Source organism: Lepus europaeus, chromosome 2, assembly GCF_033115175.1.
Source record: "Lepus europaeus isolate LE1 chromosome 2, mLepTim1.pri, whole genome shotgun sequence".
NCBI classification, from domain to species: domain Eukaryota; kingdom Metazoa; phylum Chordata; class Mammalia; order Lagomorpha; family Leporidae; genus Lepus; species Lepus europaeus.
In genome coordinates, this window is record NC_084828.1 from 111,743,729 (window position 1) to 111,767,619 (window position 23,891).

General features: G+C 36.7%; 1 protein-coding gene across 1 annotated transcript in view; it reads right to left on the reverse strand.

Annotated features, from left to right (window-relative positions):
• The window catches only part of LOC133751523 (EGF-like and EMI domain-containing protein 1), a 587,503-nt gene that overhangs the window by 38,314 nt on the left and 525,298 nt on the right, over positions 1-23,891 (reverse strand). Inside the window, exon 7 of the mRNA XM_062181610.1 lies at positions 513-632. Coding sequence (XP_062037594.1) covers positions 513-632 — 120 coding nt within the window. The remainder of the gene's footprint in view (positions 1-512; positions 633-23,891) is intronic.

Below are 23,891 nucleotides of genomic sequence, written 5' to 3' on the forward strand. Positions count from 1 at the left end.
CAGCCCTGGTCATAGAATGATTTATCACTTTCATCTTTGAATTGAAGTATGTCTGTTTTGCCATTTCTAGGAAACAGAAATGTGTAACCTTGTATTTATAAGTTTCTTTCTTTTTTGTTTTAATTATTCCTAACTTCTGAGAGTGCTCATTTGCACATAGTTGCTTTTCAAAGGTTACCCCAACCTTCTGTAGCCTGCAATAAAAAGCTCCCTGTGTGGTTATAGAAGGTTTTGAAATAATAATTCTGGAATTCACTTCAGAATGAAACAGAAAACATAAAGCATTAATTCTGAAACTATACTAAGTCATTTTTTTCCTATTGTAACTGAGAATTTCACTGAGTTTTTATATTATCACAAAAATAGCTTTCAGAATGATCAAATAAGAATTTAAATGTTCTTTTTCCAAGCATAAATGAAAACACCTTTTCTCCTAGCTGCTCCGGCTATTCAAAACTGAATTACCATCAAATTTCAAACAATTACACAATTCATCATTTGCAGCTTCCTACCTTCACAGGACTTTTTGTTTTCAGACAGCTGGTGCCCTGGGTGGCAGGCACACCTGGCCACGCCATTCTCACTCTGACATATGTGAGCACATCCATTCCCACCTGTGCAGGGGTCCATCTCTGAAAGCAATTAAACAGTGATAATTTATAATTCTTTCAGTTGAGAAAGATATATAGAGTGGAAGGGTAGACAAAGAAAAGTAGAGAGGACATTGGATTTTTCATGCAAAGATATGAAAGACCCCAGAATGTCCCTTGTCACTTTCATATGAAACTCATTCAAGCAAAGCTTTTCCATTTTTGTGATCTGAACAAATTTAAATGTGATCAAAGTCAACAAGGAATTAGCTCAATGTCGCTTTTCCTAGAAATAGATTTCCTTCCATCATATTCAGCAAGAACTCCTCCAGATAGCTCTGCACTTTTCCTCCTTCTCTCCCCACCTTTTCTACTCCTTTAAGAAGTAGGATCATCCTTAGACAAAGATTAGTACTTCCTCTAGCTGTCTCTGCCTTTGGACATGCAGTCTCCGGATGAGGAAAAGGCAGACTTGAGAGACACGGGGGAGGTCATCCTGCAGTTGTCCAGGGAATGGTAACAGGCAAGTTCAAATACCATCATAACTATGTAAGACTGCCTCCTTCTTCCCTTTCGTGCTCCTGTTTTAATAAATCTTCTTCAAATTCCTGAAAGTTCAAAGTCGTAGAAAGTCACACATCTTGTCAGCAGTACTTCTGCATAGCTTATCTGACAGTTTATGAAGTATGTTATTCTGGTCTGACTCTATGAATCTTATGTTATCTACCTTACATACAGGCTGCTAGGGTGGGGTCACAAAATTTTCATCCCTGTCACTCCCTCCTATTTTAATAAAATAAGGCAGAGTAGAAAAATTTTAACAGTATATATAAAATTGCCCTGGTTCCATATTTACACTATTTCAACCCAAACTCTACTATACACAAAAATTTCATGCTTTAATGAGGTTCTTTTTTTTTTTTGAGAATCCTTCTATACTTTCTTAATGAAAATAAAAGTAATACATGACAATACACATGTCTTTGCACTTATTTGCATCTTTATTTCATATTTCATAGTTTCCACTATGTAAGTTTTGTGTACTTTCCTAAATTTGTTCCTTTGCATTTTATTATTTTTGCTGCTATTGTGAATGGTATTGCTTTGTAATGTCCTTTCTGGATTGTTCATTTCTAGAATATGGAAATATAATTGATTTTTTGTGCTGACCTTGTATCCCACAGATTTGCTAAAGTCCTTCATTGGTTCCAATATTTCAAAAACATATTCTTTTGGATTCTCTAGGTGCCAGATCATGTCATCTGCAAATAGATATCTTACTTCCTGCTTTTTCAGCCTGGATGTCTTATTTATTTTCTTACCCTATTGCTCTGGCTAGAACCTCCAAGCCATTCGCAGGGAGCTGGATTGGAAGTTGAGTAGCCAGGTCTTAAACTGGTGCTCCTACAGGATGCTGGCATTACAAATGGCAGCTTTAAACACTACACCACAACACTGGTCCTTTTTGATTGATTTCTTTCACTTAGTAATATGAATTTCCTCCATGTCTTTTTCTAATTTCAGAGCTCATTTCTTAATTTTAGTGCTGAATAAATTCTATTTTCCAGGTATTCCATGGTTTATAAATTGACCTAACAAAGGACATACTGGTTGCTTCCCAGTTTTGGCAGTTATAAGTCTGGTCAAAACTCAAGTATCAATAAATATAAAAATCACTGCAGGTATACACTGCATATATTCTGATCAAATAGAATTATATTAGAATGCAAAAATAAAAACAAAGTCTTAAAATTCCAAAAATTTAGAAACATAACAACACAATTATAAGATATTCATGACTCAAATAATATATACCAAGGAAATTAGAAAATATTTTTAAATAAATGAAAACATTGTTAAAATGTGTAAGAGAAAACTAAATCACCGTTTAGAGAATTGTACAGTTTTAAGTGCTTATGCCAGAAAAGAATTAAAGTCACAAATTTATAAAGCAGAGAAAGAAGACTATAAAGTAAATAGAGGGAAATTATAAATATAACATTGATATAAAAATAAACAATGAAGATAATCACTAAAACAAAAGTTATTTTTAAGAAAGATCAATAAAATTGACATAACTCTTGTCAAGCAAATCAGTAGGGAATATTATGAATAATTTTTGCAAATATATCTGACATTTTGCTTTAAAATGCAAATATAATTCATGTATCAGTTTATAGTAAAATTAAAATTGATTCACGCAGTAATGGAAAACTTAAGAAAGCTATTTAAAATTTTAAAATTGCATTCCTAAATGAAATTTTTTGCCAATGGAAATGAGCCAGCCATGATGGCTGGACTGGCAAATTATCTTGGATGTTTACTTAAGAAATTATTCTAATCCTACACAAACTCTCATGGAAAACTGTTGGGATGGAATGCTTCTTAACTCACTTTGTAAGCCAGTATTACTCTGACACCAAACAAGAAACATTGACAAAAAAATATAATAACAACAACAAAACCAATTTAAAAAACAAAAGACCTAATCAGTTTAGATACCAAAATATACCAAAAGATCTCTTAACTGAAAATTCCAAGTTTTGACAGGAGGATAGAGGACCAGGTACACTCATATATTGGGTGAGACTATGAAGTCATACAACTCTAGAAGACAATATGGAAGTATCTCACAAGGTTAAGTGCATATTTATCAAATGACCTAACAATTCCACTCTGTGGTATTTACCCTACAATAAAATACCATTTAGTTATAAAAGGCTATTAATACATGCCACAATATAGGTAAGTTTAAAAACCATTCTGCCAAATAAAAGAAGCCAGACAAATGATTAGATGTAGAAATATTTAATTTAGATGACATTCTAGAAAACAAAAATCTAATCCACAGTGATGGAAAGCAAAACAGAGGGATTCCCTGCAAAGGTTAATACGAGATACCTTTGAAGTGATAAAAAAATTTTCGTATGTTTATTGTGGTGATAGTTACATGATACACGCATTTAAATATGTAAAAAAAATCACTATTACATTTTATTGAATGTAAGCTCCATCATTAAAAATTGAGTTCAAAATAATGAGAACAAAAAATAAGGGCTAATTGTTGTTTGATTATCTGTGGTTCACATGAAAGACAGGGAAATTGATATAAATATTCCATTATTTCCATATGTCCCAGTGGATTTTGAGCCCCCTTCAGAGCAAATGCCACATCTTATTTATTCTACTATTTAAAACCACTCAAACATACTGCTTAAAAATGAATATTAATGTTTGAAAGACATTGAGACCGGTGCCACGACTCAACAGGCTAATCCTCCACCTGCGGCGCCGGCACACCGGGTTCTAGTCATAGTCGGGGCACCGGATCCTGTTCCGGTTACCCCTCTTCCAGGCCAGCTCTCTGCTGTGGTCCGGGCGTGCAGTGGAGGATGGCCCAAGTGCTTGGGCCCTGCACCCGCATGGGAGACCAGGAGAAGCACCTGGCTCCTGGCTTTGGATCAGCGCAGCACGCCGGCTGCAGCGGCCAGACTTTTTCTCTGTCTCTCTCTCTCTCTTTCACTATCCACTCTGCCTGTCAAAAAAAAAAAAAAAAAAGACCAATGTGGATAATTAACACTCTTCCCATTTTCTGTCATATGAAAGCACTGGTTACAACCTCAGTTATTTCCTATGTTTCATGCCAAGAAAATCATGGTCTTGACTACCTGACTAAGATCTGTTCTTTTTCTCATACTCTATCCTAGCGACTACCTTTTCCATGAAATCTTTCTCTATGATCTCAGTGACAGCTCTTATTATTGAAAAAATGCCATTTTTTTCATTTATTAAACTTTTATTTAATGAATATAAATTTCCAAAGTACAGCTTATGGGTTACAATGGCTTCCCCCCTCCCATAACTTCCCTCCCACCCGCAACCCTCCCCTTTACCGCTCCCTCTCCCCTTCCATTCACATCAAGATTCATTTTCAATTCTCTTTATATACAGAAGATCAGTTTAGTATATATTAGGTAAAGATTTCAACAGTTTGCCCCACATAGCAACACCAAGTGAAAAAACTACCATTGGAGTACTAGTTATAGCATTAAATAACAGTGTACAGCATGTTAAAGACAGAGATCCTACATAATATTTTTTTAAAATTAATTAATTTTCTATGCCATTTCCAATTTAACACCAGGGTTTTTGTTTTTTTTTTTTTTCATTTCCAATTATCTTTATATACAGAAGATCGATTCAGTATATAATTAGTAAAGACCTCATCAGTTTGTACCCACACAGAAACACAAAGTGTAAAAATACTGTTTCAGTACTAGTTATAGCATCACTTCACATTAGACAACACATTAAGGACAGATCCCATCATGGGATGTAAGTACACAGTGACTCCTGCTGCTGACTTAACAATTTGACACTCCTGTTCATGGCGTCAGTAATCTCCCTAGGCTCTAGTCATGAGTTGCCAGGGCTATGGAAGCCTTTAGAGTTCGCTGACTTTGATCTTATTCTGATAGGGTCATAGTCAAAGTGGAAGTTCTCTCCTCCCTTCGGAGAAAGGTACCTCCTTCTTTGATGGCCCCGTTCTTTCCACTGGGATCTCACTCACAGAGATCTTTCATTTAGGTCTTTTTTTTCCCCATGGTATCTTGGCTTTCCATGCCTACAATACTCTCATGGGCTCTTCAGCCAGATCCGAATGCCTTAAGGGCTGATTCTGAGGCCAGAGTGTTGTTTAGGACATCTGCCATTCTATGAGTCTGCTGTGTATCCCGCTTCCCATGTTGGATCCTTCTCTCCCTTTTTGATTCTATCAGTTAGTATTAGCAGACACTTGTCTTGTTTGTGTGATCCCTTTGACTCTTAGACCTATCAGAGCCATCAATTGTGAACTGAAATTGATCACTTGGACTAGTGAGATGGCATTGGTACATGCCACCTTGATGGGATTGTATTGGAATCCCCTGGCACATTTCTAACTCCACCATTTGCGGCCAGTCCGATTGAGCATGTCCCAAATTGTACATCTCCTCCCTCTCTTTTTCTCATTCTTATATTTAACCGGGATCACTTTTCAGTTAAAATTTAAACACCTAAGAATAATTGTGTGTTAATTACAGAGTTCAACCACTAGTACTAGAACAACAACAACAACAACAAATACTAAAAAGGATAAAGTATTACATTGTACATCTAGAGTCAAAAAATGCAATTTTTCTTAAATTAGTTCCCTTACAACAGTTCTTTTGAGGATGTTAATGTGTTAATGACAAAAGTTAATTTTTTTTTATTTTTAAAGATTTTTATTTATTTATTTGATAGGTAAGAGTTGCAGACAGTGAGAGGGAAAGACAGAGAGAAAGGTCTTCCATCCACTGGTTCATTCCCCAAATGGCTGAAATAGCTGGGGCTGGACAGATCTGAAGCCAGGAGCCAGGAGCCAGGAGCTTCCTCTGGGTCACCAATGCAGGTGCAGGGGCCCAAGGACTTGGTCCATCGTCCACTGCTTTCCCAGGCCATGGCAGAAAGCTGGATCAGAAGAGGAGCAGCCAGGACTAGAACCGGCACCCATATGTAATGCAGGTGTCTCAGGAGGAGGATTAACATACTATGCCATAGTGATTTCTCAGAGAATTCATTATGGTCATCTAAAATATGCAAGAGTAGTTAACTTTCCCATGCTTACTTGAACAGGAAATATTTTTATTGTGAACCAACTCAACAGATTAATGTTTCATTGAGCAAGATGCTGTATATATATATATATGTATATATATGCTAAATATATATATATGCTAAATATATATACATATATATATGCATATATATATATACATATTTCTGCTACTGTGTTATCTTAAACTCTAACAGATCAGTAACAGGACATATTATTTATATTTGAATAGACAATAATTTTTTGACACCAGGGATCTGACTCATGCCTTGGTATACCCATCCGTCTCAAATTTGATTAGAAGATGCTTAATAATATGTTTGATGGAAAGAGAATGTAACTAGCAAAAATCTGGTTTCTAGTATTGGTGTGTCAGTTTCAAGGAAAGTGTTTCCTTGAATGATATTCAACAGATGCACTATGGTAGACTTTAGATACACAGAGGTGATTAGGACCATCTCCTTGCTCTCATGGAATATCCATTCTGGTAGACAAGTAGATAGTGTATGAATACACAAATAAGAATGATAAGTACATATTATTTTGAGGACTATGAAGGAAATAAAAAACAGAAAAGAGACTTCTTTTCTCTGTGTACATGTCATACATGTGGCTCATGGCAAGGATGTTTGGGATTTATTCTCCATCTCATAGTAAGCTACTAAAGGCTTTAAGTAAAAAAATGATAGGTTTCACAGTTAAAATTTCCACGTCACCTGATTACTGGTGTGACTAAAAGTAGATCAAGTTCATTAAGAAAATGTTCTATTTCATCATGGTCACCCCAGCCACATAGTATACACACTTTAATTGATTTATATTCTTAAATTCCTCAGTCTCTTTCATGCTTACACAAAGACAAGATCTTTCAAAGGCAAAATAAACTATCGTTGCTTTCCATGTAACTTGGAGAACATAAATAAGAAGGTAATTTGGATGAATGGCTTGGCAAGGATTCCACTAAATACATTACTTTAATAGTAGTTTAAAATAGCATATCATCATAATAACATCATAAAATAACATAACATCATAACACTGTGGTGCAGTGGGTTAAAGCCCTGGTCTGCAGCATCAGCATCCCATGTGGGTGCCAGTTCAAATCCTGCTCCATTTCCACTTCACCTCCCTGCTAATGTGTCTGGGAAAGCATTGGAAGATGCCCCAAATGCTTGGGCCCTTGCACCCATGTGGGAGACCTGGAAGAGGCTCCTGGCTCCTGGCTTAGGATCAGCTCAGCTCTGACCATGGAAGCCATTTGGGAGTGAATCAGTGGATGGAAGCTCTGTCTCTATGTCTCTCTGTAACTCTGCCTTTCAAATAAATAAATCTTTAAAGAAATAATACATCATAATTTTCTTGAATAGCTCAAACCTTGGCTGTAAATCATTTTAAGGACTAGATTATTAGTCATACTTTTTGATGATGAGTAAGTAAAAAAAATATCTATTTTATTTTATGTATTACCAAAATAACTAGAGGTCTTGCTTGGGTTTTCAACAAGTATGAGACAGGAAATATAAGACTGAACAAATTATGAGTGAAATCAACAAAAAAGTGGAATGAGACTTCTAGTGTTAGTTGTCTTGCTGAAACATCTATCTATACACAAAATTACCATCACAAGATCCCAGGAATCTAGGTGAGAGGTCATAACACTTAGATGTAGGACAGAAATATGAAAAGATGCATGGAGAAAGGATATATAGCTTCACAGTATCATCTCTCCCTTCCTCCATGCCCCAGCAGCAGCGTGAGGAGAGATACCCTTGCCTAGAGAAAGCAGAAAGAAGTGAGCACACCACTGCCCAGCCCAGTGAAATTTGATACCAGGCTGTAAGCCTCAAGCTCCAGGCCAGCATCCATAGACAATCCTCCAGGTTCACCCCAGTGCAAGGTCAAATCCCATAGCTCTCTAGCATGCCTCAGAACAATGTCACATCCAGTGATGCATGACCTAAACTAGATTTTATAAATCCAGGCTCCAGGCACATCTGCTTTTCAATGTGATATTTGAGTTTTTCATAAATCTGTATTATTTAAACTGAATCAATGTGTCTACTAACTGTGTCAGAAAAGTATAAAAACTTAACCAATCAGTGTGTACAACTGAGTGGTTATTTCCAGATTTAAACCCTCATTTTGATGAAGTGAATAAACATCAACTTCGAATTAACCAAACTTTCATTTCCAATTAATACAGTAGGAAACAATCAACAAAAAGAAGAGATAACCTATCAAATTGTAGTAAACATTTTGCAAATCAAACTAATGATAAGGGATTAATGCACAAAATACGTAAGTGGACAAAAGACATGAATACATATTTCTCAGAAGACATATAAACGTTCAATAGATACATGAAACAAATGTTCAACTATCACTAATCATCAGGAAGTAAAAATTAAAACCACAAAGAGATCTTGGAAAACCTTGGATTTTGTGCTTAGAATGGATATTTTCAGAAAGACAAAAGATATCAAATTTGGTGAAGTGTGGAAAAAAGGTGTCCTTGCACACCATTGGTGGGAATGTAAATTTACATAATTTTGCTCAATGAAATTGAAAAGAGTACGGAAGTTGTCAAAAATTTTAAATGGATACACCTTATGACCTGTCCAATTTTGATGTATATACCCAAGAAAATTAAATTAGTAATACAAAGAGATACTTATACTTCCATGTTTACTGCAGTTCTATTCAGAATAGCCAAGATATGGAATCAACCTAAGAGAGTATTAATGGATGAACAGATAAAGAACTGTATAAAGAAAATATCTGTATACACAATGGAATATTGTATATTCTACCTGAAAAAAGAAAGTAAACCTGTCATGTGTAACTACATATATGAACCTGGAGAGCATTGTGCTTTGCAAAATAAGCCAGGCATAGAAAGACAAATGCTGCATTATTATATCTGAAATCTGAAAATATGAAATTCACAGAAGCAGAGAAAATTCTGGTTGCCGAGGAAAACAATGGAGATAAAATGGGGCAGATATTGGTCAATTGGTACAATATTTCAGTTATACAAGATGAGTAAGTTCTGGAAAGCTATTGAATAGCGTGGTGACTATAGTCAGTAATGGTGGATGGGCTGGCATGGTTCCCATTGTGTTAAAACCATGGCTTGCAATGCTGGCATCTGTATCAGAGTGCCAGTTTGAGTCCTGACAGCTCTGCTTCCAATACAGCTCCCTACTAATGTGCCTTGGAAAGCAGCAGAGGATGGCCCAAATACATGGGCTCTTGTCATCCATGTAGGAGACAATGATGAAGCTCTGAGCTCCTGGCTTCAGTCTCACCTTGCCCCAGCCATATCAGTCATTTGAAGAATGAATCAGCATAATAAAGATCCCTATCTCTCTCTTTCTCTCTCTCTCTTCTCCCCCACCATACATCACTCTCTCTTTCAAATAAGTAAATATTTTTAAAAATTACTGAAAATTACTTGAAAATTGCTAAGAGATAGATCTTAAATGTTTTCACCACCAAAAATGATATGTGAGGTGAAGAACATAGCAATTAGCTTGATTTTATCATTTCATAATGTATACAGAGATCAAAACATCAAATTGTACACTGTAAGTATATACAACATTTATTCATCAATTCTACCTCAATGAAACCGAGGGTGGAAAAAAACGTAGCTTAATAAAAACAATAAACCTTCATAAATGTTTTCAGAATTAGGTTGTGATTACGTTTACTCCAAATTACTCTTTGTCATATATTTCTACTTTCCAAAAATGCATTGCATAAGGATCCAGAGAAATATGCTTGTATTATTTGTGGACTGAAACATACACTTACTGGCAAACTATATTAGCCAATTTTCACCTCTGAATTTTTAAGAAAAACTCTTTCATAATTTGAGCAAGCATATAATGAGGCAGTCAAATGATATTTTATCAAAACCAGTGACACATTTTATTTGTCTTAAGTTTAGATAATTTTTTTCTTGCCCAAAAGCTCCTGAATTACATTTTCTTGTATTTTCCAGGGACCAGTCTTTTGGAAGTTAATGACAGAGAATTACAACTGCAATGGAAAAGATCTGGCTAATTTTGATCTCAGTAATGACTACTTTCAAACTCACTTATGTAACACTTTTTAAAGATCACTTTCTTCAAGAAGTATGCTGGTAACCACCATGGATAACCTGGAGGCTCCATGGCATTTGGTAAGATTTTCCAATACTCAGTTCTTTTTTTTTTTTTGGACAGGCAGAGTGGACAGTGAGAGAGAGAGAGACAAAGAGAAAGGTCTTCCTTTGCCATTGGTTCACCCCCCAATGGCCACTGCGGCCTGCGTGCTGCGGCCGGCACACCGCGCTGATCTGAAGCCAGGAGCCAGGTGCTTCTCCTGGTCTCTCCCATGTGGGTGCAGGGCCCAAGCAGTTGGACCATCCTCCACTGGACTCCAGGGCCACAGCAGAGAGCTGGACTGGAAGAGGAGCAACCGGGACAGAATCCGGTGCCCTGACCGGGACTAGAACCCGGTGTGCCGGCGCCACAGGTGGAGGATTAGCCTATTGAGCCACGGCGCCGGCCCAGTCCTTCCATTTTATCTCTCTCTAGATTCTCACTTTTTAGTCTTTGAAGATGCTCCACCCCCCAGTGATTCTACTCTTAAACTGAGGTGTCCATTAACATTAGTCCAGTTTCTGCCACTACAACAAAATATTTGAGGCTGGGTACTTTATAAAGAAAAGAGATTTATTTAGCTCCCAGTTTTGAAGGCTTAAGTCCAAGATTGAGTAGCTACTATAGTTTGAACATGACTTGGCTTTCTAACTCACGCAGATATTTAATGGCCAAAATCTTATGATATTGATGTTAAGAGGGTGTTGGCTTGTTCCAACTATGGTGTCTGAGGAGGGGCCTTGGGAAGTGATCAGATTGGATTAGGTCTCTAGGATGGAGCCCCAAAGATCAAATCATGATAATCTTATTGGCAGCATAATCCTGATCCTTCTGTTTCCTGGCTCACCCTGTGATTATTTCTCTGCACACATCTCAGCCTTATTAGATGCCGGATCAATCGGGATGCATAATCTTGGACTTTTAACCTCCAAAGTTATGAGCTGACATAAACCCTTGTTTCCTAGATTGTTCCTTTCAGGTACTTTTATAGCAACAAAAAGCTGATTAATGTGGCGGCCCACTCTATTCAACCACCGGTAAGGACATGAGGTGGATGGTATCACCATGGCAGGAGCATGTGTGGAAGAGATCTCACAGAGACAAAAGCCAGAGAGATTCAGGAGCTAGTCTTGCTCTTCTATCACAGTTCATTAGTCTCTTCTGAGAGCAGCAGCTCCAATGACCTGATCTCCTTCTGCTAGTTCCACCACCTCACCACCACCATGGTGCAGACAAAGCCTTCAGGGTCTGAAAGTTGGTGGACACACACAAACCACAGCATCATTTTTAATAAAGCACCATGTGGTTAAACAGTGTACCTTTTACTATATGAATGTATAGTGGCATTTTACCAGGGAATATGTTCTAACTCCAAGGAATATATTCCTAAGAAAAACGATTTGGATATATTGCTTATAAAAATATTCACTTTAAAACCCCAATAACTTCCTCTACTGCATATATTTTCAATCTAATGAGCTCTCTATCTCTGCAGTAATCCTCTAATACAGAGGTAGTCTGAGATGCTGGCATTTATTTTTTTTAATTAATAACTACTCCTCCAGGCCAGTGCTATGGTGTAGAGGGTAAAGCTCCCACCTGCAGTACCAGCATCCAATATAGGCATCGGTTCATGTCCCCACAGCTCCACTTCTGATCCAGCTCTCTGCTATGGCCTGGGAAAGCAGTAGAATATGGTCAAAGTCCTTAGGCACCTGCACCAATTTGGGAAATCTGGAAGAAGCTCCTGTCTCCTGGCTTCAGATCGGCACAGCTCTGACTGCTGCGACTATCTGGGGAGTGAATCACTGGGTAGAAGTCTCTCTCTCTCTGTCTCTGCCTCTGCCTTTCAAATAAATAAAGAAATCTTAACAAACAAACAAAAATAACTACTCCTCTTTTACAACTCAACTTAGGTGTTATCTCCTTTTCAGAGGCTTCTCAGAAACTTTATGGGCCTTCATATTTGCTACTCTGGATTCTCTTCATACACCACGTATGTCTTTTCTACTGTGCTGCTATACTTTATATTTATGCATTTGTTTCCCCACTAGATGATGAGATTCTTGAGGGCAGACATTGGTTTTTGTGTTGAAGAACTCCTTGGTTTTAAGCCCGGTGCCTGATGCATAATAGAAACTAGAGAATGCCCCTCGCACAAAGGAAATGGTTGACAAAGCAACAAGTACTTGTATGAGGAAGAAGGTATGCAGAGTTTTCTCTCTGGTGAAATATCAAATGTCTATCTCAAGCTTGAAGAAATGAATCTTCAAAGCAAAAATGAGATAAAACAATCATTCAGTACATGTCTTTAAAAAGACAGAAAAATGGCTTCCAAACCTTTAGATTTTCCTTTCAAGTTTTGCTCATTACTAATAATATTCATTTCTTACACTCACTATATACATTCTAGTCCCTCAGAGAGTCAAGACTTCTTTCTAGTATGGCATTATGGATCCCTTTCATCTAGTCCTAGATAAGATGCAAGAAATCTATTTAGTTCATGGAAAGAAGTGCAGTTGCTGTTGGAGACTCTACAGGCTTAATGAACTGCATGTTCACTTTAAAGGCTAATCCAAACCAAGCAGCATTAGCACAAACATGAGACTCACAATGCTGTTCAGACATGAAATGCCCACTGAGAATCTAACTGGGATTCCTAATTGATAGCATCTCCATTTATGGAGCAATAAGACTGTATTTATCACAGTGCAATATAAGAGTTTGTACTGACTGAACAGAGAAGCTAGCTACATCTTCCTATGATGCTACAGCTTAGTCTAGCTATTAATTTGCCAATTCCTGGGCTGTGAATCGCCGACACTATTGGCTTAGCATTCATGTCTGGTTCACATCCCAGCAGTGGCAGTTCACCGTCAACAATCATGTTTCCCAACTGTGGTCCAGCCCAGCTGGAGAGCCAATTCCGAACACAATTGCAGCCAGGCCAGACAACAGGACTGATAGTCAAATGTCACATCCTCTGAGGTCCTGGGAGACCATCTACTTTGTGAAGTATTAAAATAAATACAGTGAGAAAATAAGTGGATATGAACTAGACTCCTTTTTTAAAATTTAAAGCTTATTTTCAAAGAATACTCTATATGCTGGAATTTATATAAGAATTAGTCTAGAATAGTCACATTGACATTTAACAGATGAAACTTTCAAGAAAACACAGAGAAAAGATCAGAGACAGGTATTTGTAGCCTGACTCTGCCAAGGCCACCAGCTTTGGAAACTTGTGACAATCATTTGACTTCTGGGAGCCCTCAGGTCTTTATCTATAAAACAAGCATGGTAACAGTGACTTCATGGGAGTGTGTGAATATTAAGTGAAATGTTGTATGCCAAGTAACTAATACAGTGTTTGGAATATTGTAGATGCTCAACAAATGTTAGACATTATTAGCAGAAGTAAAGAAAGATGAATTGAAATGCAGAAAAGAATAATGAGCTAGTATTGGAGAGAGAGATCTTGGGGTGGGCATTAGATGCAGCAGTTAGGATGCTACTGGGAATGCCCACACCTCATATCAAAATGCCTGGGTGTGACTCCTGGGTCACCTTTGCTTCCATTCCAGTTTCCTACTGATACATACCCAGGAGGCAGCATCCTGCCACCTAGATGGACAACTTGGATTGAATTCTCAACCCCAGCTGTTGGAGGCCTTAGGAGAGGAAACCAGTGAGTAGGAGATCTCTTCTTGTCTTTCCAGTAAGTTAAAAGTCAATAAATTCATAAGCAGCATTTTTATAAGGAATGAGGACTTTAAAAAATCAAGATAATTATTAACTTCAATAAACATTTATTAAATTCCTATTATTTATAAGACACTGGAAAAGAGAAAAATAAGATATTCTCACTTCCCTTAAAAGAGCTTACACTGTGTGGGGAGATGAATAACATATATATATAAGTGAAGAAATATAGGAGAAGATCAAGAATTAGAGAACGAATAGAACTAGGAAAAAAAAGGAGGTCTCAAAATTCTTCCAAGAAAAATGTAAAGAGCAAACTGGATTAAGTGCTGATAGGCTGAGAGGCAATAAAAAGGGCTAGTATTTTATGAGTGAACTCTGAATATATTTGGAATTATTTAAGAAATAATAATAATTTTAATATTCACTGATAATATTTATATCATGTTTATCATGAATATGCTCCAGATATATGTAAAATATATATATATATATACTTTTTTTATTTGACAGGCAGAGTGGATAGTGAGAGAGAGACAGAGAGAAAGGTCTTCCTTTTTGCTGTTGGTTCACCCTCCAATGGCCACTGTGGCCGGCGCATCTTGCTGATCCGAAGCCAGGAGCCAGGCACTTCTGGTCTCCCATGTGGGTGCAGGGCCCAAGGACTTGGGCCATCCTCCACTGCCTTCCCGGGACATAGCAGAGAGCTGGCCTAGAAGAAAGGCAACGGGGATAGAATCCGGCGCCCCAACCGGGACTAGAACCCAGTGTGCCGGCGCCACAAGGCGGAGGATTAGCCTGTTAAGCCACGGCGCCGGCCCTATACTTTTTAGATTTATTTTATTTATTTGAAAGGCAGTGACAGAGAAAGCAGGAGAGACCAAGAGAGAAAGAGAGCTTCCATCTGTTGGTTCACTCCTCAAATGGCCAGACCAAAGCCAGGAGTCTGGTACTTCATCTCGGTTTCCCATGTGGGTGGCAGGGGTCCAAGTACTTGAGAATTCTGCTGCTGCTCTTCCAGGCATATTAGCAGACAGCTGGATGAGAAGTGGATCAGCCTATGTCATAAAGGGTGGTTTAACCAGATGCCTATGTCATAAGGGGTGGCTTAACCAGATGGACCAAAACACTGACCACTGTTTCAGATACATTTATAAGTGCTTTACATACATTCATTCATATAACCTTCACAACAACTCTACAAGGTAGGTATGATTTTAATCTCCATCTCAAATATAAGGAAACTGAGGTGGAAACTGCCTTCAAGGTATCAGCTAAGTGATAGAATTGGATTTGTGGAAACAGTACTTCAAACTCAGGTAGTCTGGCCTATGAGCCTATGTCCTAACCCCCTGCTCTACTGGGGAGGAAGAAAGGCCAGACTGTCTGTGATAGCTACAGACACCAGAGCTTACAAAGACAGATAATAAAAAGAAGAGAACTCAGTTCATGAGACCATCAGAAACATAGGTGATAAATAGATATAATAAAGAGAGATGAAGAGAATGAAGAGGACACAAGAGTTAAAGGTTAAATGGGGCTTTGATTGCCATGGAGATGGGGGAAATGGCATTGCGGGAAAGGTGAAGCACACACTGGAACTGATCCCTAAAGCTCGGCAAGCAGGCATTGCGATCCAGCAAGGAGCGCCCCAGGGAAGTCAGTTATGGATAGTGAACACGACTTTGGAGCACAGGATCTGGTGGCACAAGTGTCTGGCTTCCAATCCTGACTTTGCCAAGAAACAGTTTTGTCACTCTAAGCACAAAATGTACTCCTCTGCGTTTTAGGTTTCAGGCAATTTATCATGAGACGGGCTTCTTACTAAGCTCCTTAAATGCATTATCGTATTTATTCTTCCCTCACAATATTATGGCAGATGTACAAATATCCTCAAATCTCAGATGAGAAAAGTAAGTATCAGTGAATTTAAATAACTGATGAACATCATACTGTGAGCTAGAGGGAACAGAGACTTTAACTGGTTCTATCTGATGCCATAATGTTTTGTACTATTATACCACCAGGTCGTACTGCTTGTCTAACAACCCAGTGACCTCAATGAGACAAAACAAGTCCTAGAATTGTATGTCCAACCCACAATTATGGGTCAAGTCATAGGAAGGTGGAAGGCTGAGGACAACTCCTGCAGGGGTGCTGGAGACCAGTCATTTAAACCGGCTATGTGTGTAGCACAGACCCCAAGGACACAGTTGGAGTCATTCCTCATGTTGTGAGCAATTTTTGTTTAGGGAGGCGAGATATACTGGGTGGATTCTTGAGGTAAGGAATATATAATAGTGATTTAGAAAGAATTTGATAACACCGGTCCACTTCAAAATGAGAAAAACAATGAAAATGAATCTTCATTGCTTAGCCTTTCCTAAATATGGAAATTATATAGTTGTTCTTTTAAAGGTAGAGAAGGTATGTTAAGTATTGGTTTGCAAATTGGGAGGTAGATTTTTTTAAGAAAAGTCAAATTTTAGGGCACATATACAGAAATGACAGATCCTTTAATTTTTGGCTTGGAAAATGTTGAAGTCCAAAAAGGTCAAATTGTTTCTAAAGTGCTATTGCAGCTTAACAAGTGCCATCAATAATTTCTATGTATAAAAGGTATTTCCAGATACACTAATATTGAAAACAGCCATGCTAGGAAATTTTATTAAAGCAATGTAGATATAATTCATTTAGGTACTTGCAAAAGGTACAATAGGTCAATGAAGACAATTTGACCTTAATACTCCAACATGCCATTTATTCAGCTTCTGCATAATCTTTGTAATTATCAAAGGCTTCAGGAAAAAATTTCCTTACTTCAAATATCTCAAAAATAGGAAATGCAGGATACTTTCCAGCTCTGGACTGTTCTGTCAGCAAGCCCCTGTTGAAAGGCCATTATGTTATTCAAGGCACCATTCTAGGTATCAGTTTTTTCCTTAAAACATTTTCAAACAATTGTGGCTACAGTTGTGGCACAGCAGATTAAGCTGCTGTTTGCAGCAGCAGTATCCAACCTTTGAACACTGGTTTTAATCCCAGCTGCTCTGCTTCTGATCCAGCAGCTTGCTAATGTACCTTGGAAAACAGTGGATGATGGCCCAAGAGCTTCGGCTCCTACCACCCACATGAAAGACCGAGATGTAATTTGTGACTCCAACCCCCAGCCTGGCAGCAGTCTGGGAAGTGAACCAGTGGGTGGAAGATCTTTTTCTCTCCCTGTCTCTCCTTTCTCTCTTTGTCACTGTGCCTTTAAAATAAAGAAAATAAATCTTAAAACAGAATTTTTCCAAAATCTGCCTCTTAAAGATTTGTCAAATTTGAATTCTTATGAATCATCTTTTAGACTTCCAGAATATCTCATAACTCTCCACCAATAAAAGAATACTAATCTTGTTTCTCACAAGATAGACTGGTGATACAATTTTCCAGAAATCATAGAAATATTTGAATTTACTGTTCTATTATTACTAGTATGTTTGTTTGACTGGGTTGCCTTTAGATTTAAGTTTGCATAAAAATTTGATGCCATAAGTAGTGTAAGTAATCCTTGGACCCTATAATTTTAATCAGTGAGATTTATTTTAAAGAAGTTAGCATGTATGGGAACAAAGATTTACTTATGAGAATATTTATTATAATTCTATTTAAAATAATGAAAATCTACAGATTTAAGTACCCAACATTAGGAAATTGTCATGCTGTGATTATAAAAACAACAACAGACTATGTATTATACAATCAACTTTAAAAAACCCTGGGTTCCAGTGCTACTGTCCCTGGGACCTATCACTTCCCTGCTGTAAAGAGTTGGATCAATCATCGAACCTCTACTGTGCTCTATTTCCTCTTTTATGAAATGCGGTAGTAACAGTATGCATCTCATATAGTTGTGAAATTTAGATGAGACAATGCATATCAATGTACTTCTCAGTAGTGCCTAACATAAAGAAAATTCTAAATAAATATACACAGTTACTATAATGCCATTACTGCAATCATATAGTAGAAAATTAGACAGTAATTTTGAACATTGTGTGAACATTTTAATAAAGTCAGTTGTGAGATTGAAGTGTAATCCTGTTTTTAAAATGCAAGTTAAATAATTGAAAAGATACACATAATATGCTAATAATTGTTATTTTCACAGATGGCATAATGGATGGCTCTATTATTTTGTAGTATTTTATTATCAATTTTTTGCAAACTTCCTTCAAAGAACATGAATTGCTTTTATACAGAGTGTGTAAAGCCAAAACAATAAATAAAATGCAAGGCATACATTGATTCATGACAAAGTTAAAAGGATTTTATTAGAAGTCTCTGCCATCAGTATGTCAATAGTTCCTAAGGCAAGAGATGCTAATGACACCAAAAAGACCACAGGGAGAGAGAAAGATGTGGAGGGAGACTCCATGTATTCAATATAAAGTGATAGAATTTGGGGTTGATGACATTAGGACCCAAAGTCAATATCTGCTGAAAACATAAAAGTTGCAATTTCACATTAAGACTAGTACTACTGAAGTACAGAATAACTGTTTCTAAAGATCCGGAAATATACTGATTTTTACCTTGCATTAGATGCTCATACTGTGGTCCTGATTAAAGTGATTAATTTAATTGTGCTTTCGTCCAGGCTATTTTTACTGCAAGTTCAGTTTCAGAAGCCATTTCAGGATCTCATGGCAGAAGATAGGAGGACACAGTTTTGGAAAGATCTCTCAATGAAAATCCTCAGGATTCAAGATTGGTAAATTCTTCAAAATTTTATTTTGCATTTATATACTCCATTGTGTGATGGCTATGATCAATTCCTTTCTCTTCTGTTTGACTGTGTGGTATTTTTCATTGTGATACTTCCGATTCATACTTCAGTCCCTGGAGCAATGTAGGTGCTCACTAAATTTTGATGAATGAATGAATGAATCAATGAGTTACAATGAGTCATTTAGTGTCATGGAAACCCAATTTTTTTTTTTCTGTGTAAATTTCAGATGTAGGACTGGGTTACTTGGTTTCAAATCTTTTCATATAGTAAGCATTTTAATAAATGAAATATTCTGTGAACTCTGATATATTAAAAAGTTATAAGTGGAATATCAGGGTGGGCATGTGCCCTAACAGTTAAGATGCCCTTGTCCTACATTGGAGTGTCAGAATTGGATACCTTGCTCCAGTTCCTGACTCCAGCTTCCTGCTAATGTACACACTGGGAGGCTGAACTGACAGCAAAACTAATTGTATTCCTGCCATCCATGTAGAAACCTGGAATGAGTTTCTGGCTCTTGACTTTTGCTTCTGGCCAGACCAGCCCTGTTGTAAGCACCTGTGGCATGAACCAGCAGATAGGCACTCTCTGCTATTCTGCTTCTCTTTCTCTCACTCTTTCTCTCCCTCCCTCTCAAATAAATAAAAACAATTTAAAAGTGAAGTTTATCTGTTTAAATAGTCTACAAAAAAACCTGGAATAAGCCCACACATGTTATGGACTGAATATCTGTGTCCTTCCAAAATGTTTAGGTTAAAATCCTAATCCTAAAAAAAAAAATCCTAACCCTAACGTGATGGTATCCATATGTGGGTTATTTGGGAGGTAATTTGATTTAGATGAAGCCATCATGGCAAGGTCTTCATGCAGGGATTAGTGTCCTTATAAATAGAAGAAGAGACCAGAGCTTGCTCTCTCTCCACTAATTGAGGAGCCTTATCTAGTTCTGGGTGTTGTGGGCATTTGGGGAAATCATCCAGAGGATAGAAAATGATTCTCTGTTTCTTTTTTTTTTTTACTTCCTCTTTTTGGCTCTACCTTTCAAATAAATAAAAATAGGTGCCAGTGTTAAGGCACAGAGGATTAATCCATCATTTATGATGCTGACATCAGAATACCAGTTCAACTCCTGGCTGCTCCACATGTGATCCAGCTCCCTGCTAATGTACATGGGAAGGCAGCAGATGTAAGGCACAAGCACTTCAGCTCCTGCTACCAATGTGGGAGACTTGGATGGAGTTCAAAGTTCCTGGCTTGAGCCTAGCCCAGCCCCAGCCACTGTAGCCATTTGGGGCATGAAGCAATGGATGGAGTCTCTCTCTCTCTCTCTCTCTCCCTCTCTGTCACTCTGCTGTTCAAATAAATAAATAAATATATTAAAAATAAATAAAATAGGGTGAAAGGGAAAAAAGAGATTATCATAATATTCTTAGAATTATATTTGCAAACCATATTGAATCAATTGAAAACTAATTAAAATTTAAGAAAAAGAGGATAGATAAATATATTTTAAAGAATTAAAAAACAAATTGGATGTAATGATTCAGAAATGATTAATAAGCTTCAGCAAAGAATACAAAAGAAAGAGTCACAATTGAATTCAGGAGAAAACTAGAGGATATGAAGGATGAAAGGCAAAGAGAAGAAAATTTCAGAATTTCATTTTTGAGCAAGGAATAACAGTAGATCTTTAAGATGACAGGAAAGTTGATACAGAGAAAGTTATCGGACTGATGTGTTTAAGAGGGTAAGGGGAGAGGGATTTAGAGGAAGTACTTGTGTAGAACACCTATTTCAAGTTAAACAGAGAAAGAGAAGTCAAGGCAGAGAAGGGAGCACAAGAATATACCCATGGTGTGATGCTATGGAATCATCAAGAAATACTATGCTTGCACTTGAGGCATCAGATCAAGGTATAAGATAAATGGGATAGTGGATTGAATTACCCAAAATTAGAGTGTAATGTCATGTTAACTTGTTAAGAGATTAGCAAGTACAAAAAAAGAAAGAACAGATGTTCTTTTTGTTGAGAGACCCAGAATCATACATAGAAAGAATCCAAGGGATTGTTTCAACAGTCTTCAGATTTAATGTTCCATACAATTTAATTGGATTGAAGGGATTGAAGAAGCTAAATCAAAGAAGTTACTCCATAAGTTTATATGTGGGGGCCTGTGGAACACGGATGTCATTTTAGTCACCTCAAGATTCTACAACAAGATACCACAGACTAGGTACTTCAAATAGCATACACTTAATTTTCACATTTCTGAAGACTACAAAGTTAAGATTAAGGTACTGGCATATTTGGTTCCAAACTCTCACCCTGCAACATATTTCTTAATCACCAGCCAATCTGATTTCCTTGAAATGCCAATTTTATTCTATACTTCTAAGCTGACATGAGGTAGAGACCACCTTAATATCTTTTCTTCTCATCAAATCTAAACTCAACATGACTTACAAGGCTTCCAAAATGTGTTTATTTGTTTTTACTATTTCTATCAATTTAAAATTCTTCAACTTATAAATTTATAAAATATTTTTTGTATATCCACATGCAAAGACAGCAAAGAATAACAATATCCTGTGTCAGTGGATAAGAAAGAACTAGGCCTTTTATATGCTGGTCCAAGTATAAACTGGTGAATTTTTCTTGAGAATAGGTTAATAAATCACATCAGGAATGCAATAAAGTATACATATGTTATCCTCAGTAATTCCACATTTAGAAATTTATCCTAAGGAAGTAATCTGGCCAATATTCAAAGATCATGCTTGAGTGTATTAACTGAGGTTTCCATTAATAAGGAATTGGTCAAATAAATGATGGCGGTCTACAACAGAGCTCTATAAAGATATAAAACAGAGAGGAAATTATACATTTATGTTTCTATAGTAGTGGTTTTATCAATAGATTAAAAGACAAAAGTCATATAATCATCTCAATAGATGTAGAAAGGCATATGACAAGAACAACCTTTCATAATAAAAAAAAGTCTGAACAAAGTAGGTATTTAAAGAATGTACATAGCTATTATGCTGAGTGGGAAAAAGAACTGAAGGGTTTTTTGTCTGAGATCTGTTTGAGGAAAGGATGCCTACTATCACTTTTATTTTAACATAGAACTGGAAGCCCCATAACAGAAATTAAATAAGAGAAAATAAGAGAAAGAAATAAAACTCATTTAAATTAGAAAGGAGGAAGTAAAATAGTCACCATTTGCAGATGACAAGGTTTTATATATAGAAAAACCCAAAGACTTCATGAACGTCTTTATGGAAAAATGACAGGACCAAGCTATTACCTATTAATAATGACCTTGAATGTAAACTGAATAAATTTTCCAATTAAAAGATACAGCCTAGCTGAATGGATTGATAAAAGACTTGTCCATACGCTGCTTACAAGAAACATACTTCACTAATAAAGATACAAATAACTGAAAGTGAAAAAACAGAAAATGTTCTCCCATGCAAAAAGAAATAAGAAAGGAGTAAGAGTAACTATTCTCATATAAGAGAAAATAGATTTTAAGGCAAAAACTGCTAAAAGAGACAAAGATTAAGTTATCAATTCAGTAAGTAGACATGACTATAGTAAATGTATATGCACCAATGCCAGGGCACTCAGTTTGATAAAACAATTATTAATGGATCTAAAGAGAGACATAAAGTCCAACACAATAATAATTTAGGACTTCAACATTCCACTTTCATCAATGGATAGATCAGACAGATAAAAAAATAAAATAAAAAACAGGAATTTACATCATGGACCAAATGGACCTAATAGATATCTATGGAACCTTTCATCCTACAGTTGCAGAATTACACATTCTTTTTATCAGTACATGGAATGTTTTCTAGGAAAGACCATATATTGTGCCATAAAAACAAGTCTCAACAAATTAAAAAAAAATTGAAATCATGTCATATATCTTTTCTGACCACAATAGAATGACTCGAAATTATCAAGAGAAATTCTAGAAAATATACAAACTCATGGAGATTGAACATAGTCCTAAATGAAGAGTGATTCACAGAAGAAATCAAATGGCAAATCCAACAATCCAAGAAAATGAATGAAAATGAAAATAAAACATCAAAATTTATGGGGTACAACAAAGTCAATGTTAAGAGGAAAGTTTAGAGCAATAAGTATCAGCATCAATACATTGGAAAGGTATCAAATAAATGATCTAACAATGCAGCTCAAGAAACTTGAAAAACATGAACCAAACTGCAAATTAGTAGGAAGAAATAAATAATACAAATCAGAAAGGAAATAAATAAAATAGAAATTAAAAAAAGAAAACTTGGGGCAGCATTGTGGCATAGTGGGAAAAGCTGCAGGCTGCAACGCCAGCAGGATATGGCATCCCAGATGGGCGCCAGTTTGAGACCACTCTGATGCTCTACTTCTGACCCATCTCCCTGGTAATGTGTCTGGGAAAGCAGTGAAGGAGGGCCCAATGCTTGGGCCCCGGCACCCATGTGAGAAATCCAAAAGAAGCTCCTGACTCCTGGCTTTGGGCTGGTCCACTTCCAGTCACTGCAGCCACCTGGGGAATAAATCAGTGGATGGAAGGTTCTCTCTCTCTCTCTCTCTCTTCCTCTTCCTCTCTGTGTAACTCTGACTTTCAAATAAGTAAGTAAATCTTTAGAAAAAGAAATTTAAAAAACTATTAAAAAGATCAGTGAAATGAGGAGTTTTTTTTTAAAATAAACTTGGAAAAACATCAGCCCAACCAACAACAACAATAACAAAAGGCAATGTATTTGTATATTTCTCTCAAAAAAAGTAGAAGAAAGAATTTTGACTATTTCAACATAAAAGAATCTTAAATGATTCAGGAAGCAGGTATTTACCCTGATTGGACATTATAAAAAGTATATGCATATTTTAATATCACATGGTACCCCATAAATAAACACAATTTTTGTATGTCAGTTAAAAATAAAACTTTAAAAACTAGAAATTTCACATATATGAAATATATTACTAAAGCTTTCTACCTCTAATGTGAAAGTTCATATTT